Below are 2,500 nucleotides of genomic sequence, written 5' to 3' on the forward strand. Positions count from 1 at the left end.
CCTATACTATGCATTTCATAAAGTTGATCTTATAAAATAACTTGGAAAAAAAAAAAAAAAAAAAAATGATACCACACACTGCTTATTTTATTCAGACTAAAGAGCGAATAATGATCAGCTATGGAGTCTATATAACAACAAAAATATCCTACGGTCTTGATTTATCAGGAAATATGGCAAATAGAGACTTTAGAAAATAATGATAACTGAAAGTACAACATAGGTTCTTAGTATTATGAAGAAAAGGCAAGAGATGCTGGTATTGGGCATGAGCGGTCGCACATGCTAGGGTGACGATATAAGCCCCAAGCAGCAGGGCCCAGGCCATTATGAATACCACCCGTCGGCAAAGGGTTAAAAACATTTCCGTACATGTAATATCATAAATTCTTGAATACAGACCATAATACATCTGAACTCATATATGGAAACAAAATTTTCTTAAAACAAAGCAGTTTATGATGATTCTTGTTCAAACTGCCAAAGGAACATCTAATACATTAGCATTTTTTAAATTTCCAGCAAAACCCTATGATACCAAAGCATGTAACAGTTACAAAAGACCCTCCAACCTATACCCATATCAGTATCTATCTTCACAATAGATACTTGATGGAAAAACTAGGAAAAACTGAATCAACAAATTAAATGATAAATCTATCAATCACTTTAATAAAGGCAACAGATAAATCAGCTGTAACTAATAGCAAACCTAATGGGTCGACAATATCCTCGTTCTTCTTCTTCTCTCCAGATAGGTACTGCGAATATAAGTGTAGGAACTTCCCCAGATCTGTTGTACAGTCTTCGGTAAAGTAAGCACATCTGAAGGGAAGATGGCAAAGATTAAATGATCTAATTATGGGAAAATGTATTAAAATTTTCTTCTCAAATTCAATATAGATATGAAACTTACTTTTTAAATATTTTCCTTGAGGATTGTAAACAGACACTATGCAATATTTTTCAGAAGTAATAACAATTATCGGTATAAAAGAATAAAATAGATATCAAATGGATGAGAAGACTAAAATATCATAGGGTATACTAAGCCATAACTCTCAGACCCAAGTTCATGTATAACAGAAAAATTTTTATGCATGATATGACACTTTTTCTAGAATACAAAAAAGAAAGAAAGAAAGAAAAAAAAATAATAATAATAACAGCCACAACACCAATGCATCTCACCTGTCATATTCTTTCAGATCGAAATAAGACTTTGCCAGATGATAGTGGTCCAGCTCATCTCCTAACTGATCATAGTAGGAGTGCGATGATGGAATGGCCTCGTCTAACTTCACATCACGGACACAGTAAAGGAGCTCACTCAACCTTGGGAAATAAAGAATCTTGAGAATCACATGAGAATCGGAGGAAAAAAGACAAAAAAATATTAAAATGAGAAAATGACAGACCTCAATTGATAAGTGTTTACCATTCTTGTTTGTTAAATATTCAGCATAATTTAGAAAATGGTAGCAACACTTTTTCATTTTTTAAGGGGGGAGGGAATACACCCATTGAAATCATCAAGTCTAATATATACCCGACATTGACATAAACAGAATCACTCCGTACCCAAGATTAACAGGACATATGCTTTCTAGTATTGTCCAATACCGGAAAGCTTATTTAAGACACACTGTAGGTTTTCACCACCATATAATATACACAAGACATTAGTGTAAACTACTTTGTTCCAATGCCAAAGACTTCAACATAGTCCTGTGCCGGAAAGTGGCCTTGGAGTCACTCGGAGTCACTCGGAGTCACTCTTTTCGATGAAGGGTGTCAGTATGCCTAGTTAGGTTGCCGTTCAAGATACCACTCTATTCTCTGTCTGCATGCTAGGTGTCTCAACTTTCCACCATCCCAACTCTTGCTTCATACTCAACTGCTTGCATAGCCCTTCAGTTTTATTTCTTCCTGCATGACTTCTGTTATATATATTTTTTTAATAATATATAATGATAATGATAATAATAATGATAATAATAATAATAATAATAATAATAATAATAATAATAATAATAATTGTGAAAAAAATAATGATGATACTACTACTATTTAATGATGGTGAAGATGGTTATAACAAGAACAACAACAACAACAATAATAATAGTAATTTCAATAACAATCAGAATAACAACACTAAGTACAAAAAGCATAACTGATAACTATTCATACTCCTCTGAGAAAAAGTCCTTATTGCTCTGACTTGCAACTTTTGGGGCAGCTCCTAGGAAGTCTCAAATATTGCTGTATGAACCATCTGTCGTATAAATCAAAACCTTCCTAAACTGGGATTTTGTCCCCACACTCTAGCTTTTGAACCTGGACCCCCTGATCACCTGGACCACGCAGCATACATACTGTAACTTGCACAATATGTCTGTCCAAAAGCACAATAATATATTCAGTGCTTAGTAGAATCTGACATGACTATTTTCTTGAAGAGAACTGGGTCTGATCGAAACATGAAACTGTGCATTATCTA

General features: G+C 33.8%; 1 protein-coding gene across 1 annotated transcript in view; it reads right to left on the minus strand.

Moving 5' to 3' along the window:
* The window catches only part of LOC119591193 (cell division cycle protein 23 homolog), a 13,132-nt gene that overhangs the window by 8,367 nt on the left and 2,265 nt on the right, over positions 1-2,500 (minus strand). Inside the window, exons 2-3 of the mRNA XM_037939908.1 lie at positions 1,192-1,335; positions 713-825 (exon numbers count right to left, since the gene is read on the minus strand). Coding sequence (XP_037795836.1) covers positions 713-825; positions 1,192-1,335 — 257 coding nt within the window. The remainder of the gene's footprint in view (positions 1-712; positions 826-1,191; positions 1,336-2,500) is intronic.

This window comes from Penaeus monodon, chromosome 3, assembly GCF_015228065.2.
Source record: "Penaeus monodon isolate SGIC_2016 chromosome 3, NSTDA_Pmon_1, whole genome shotgun sequence".
Classification (NCBI taxonomy): domain Eukaryota; kingdom Metazoa; phylum Arthropoda; class Malacostraca; order Decapoda; family Penaeidae; genus Penaeus; species Penaeus monodon.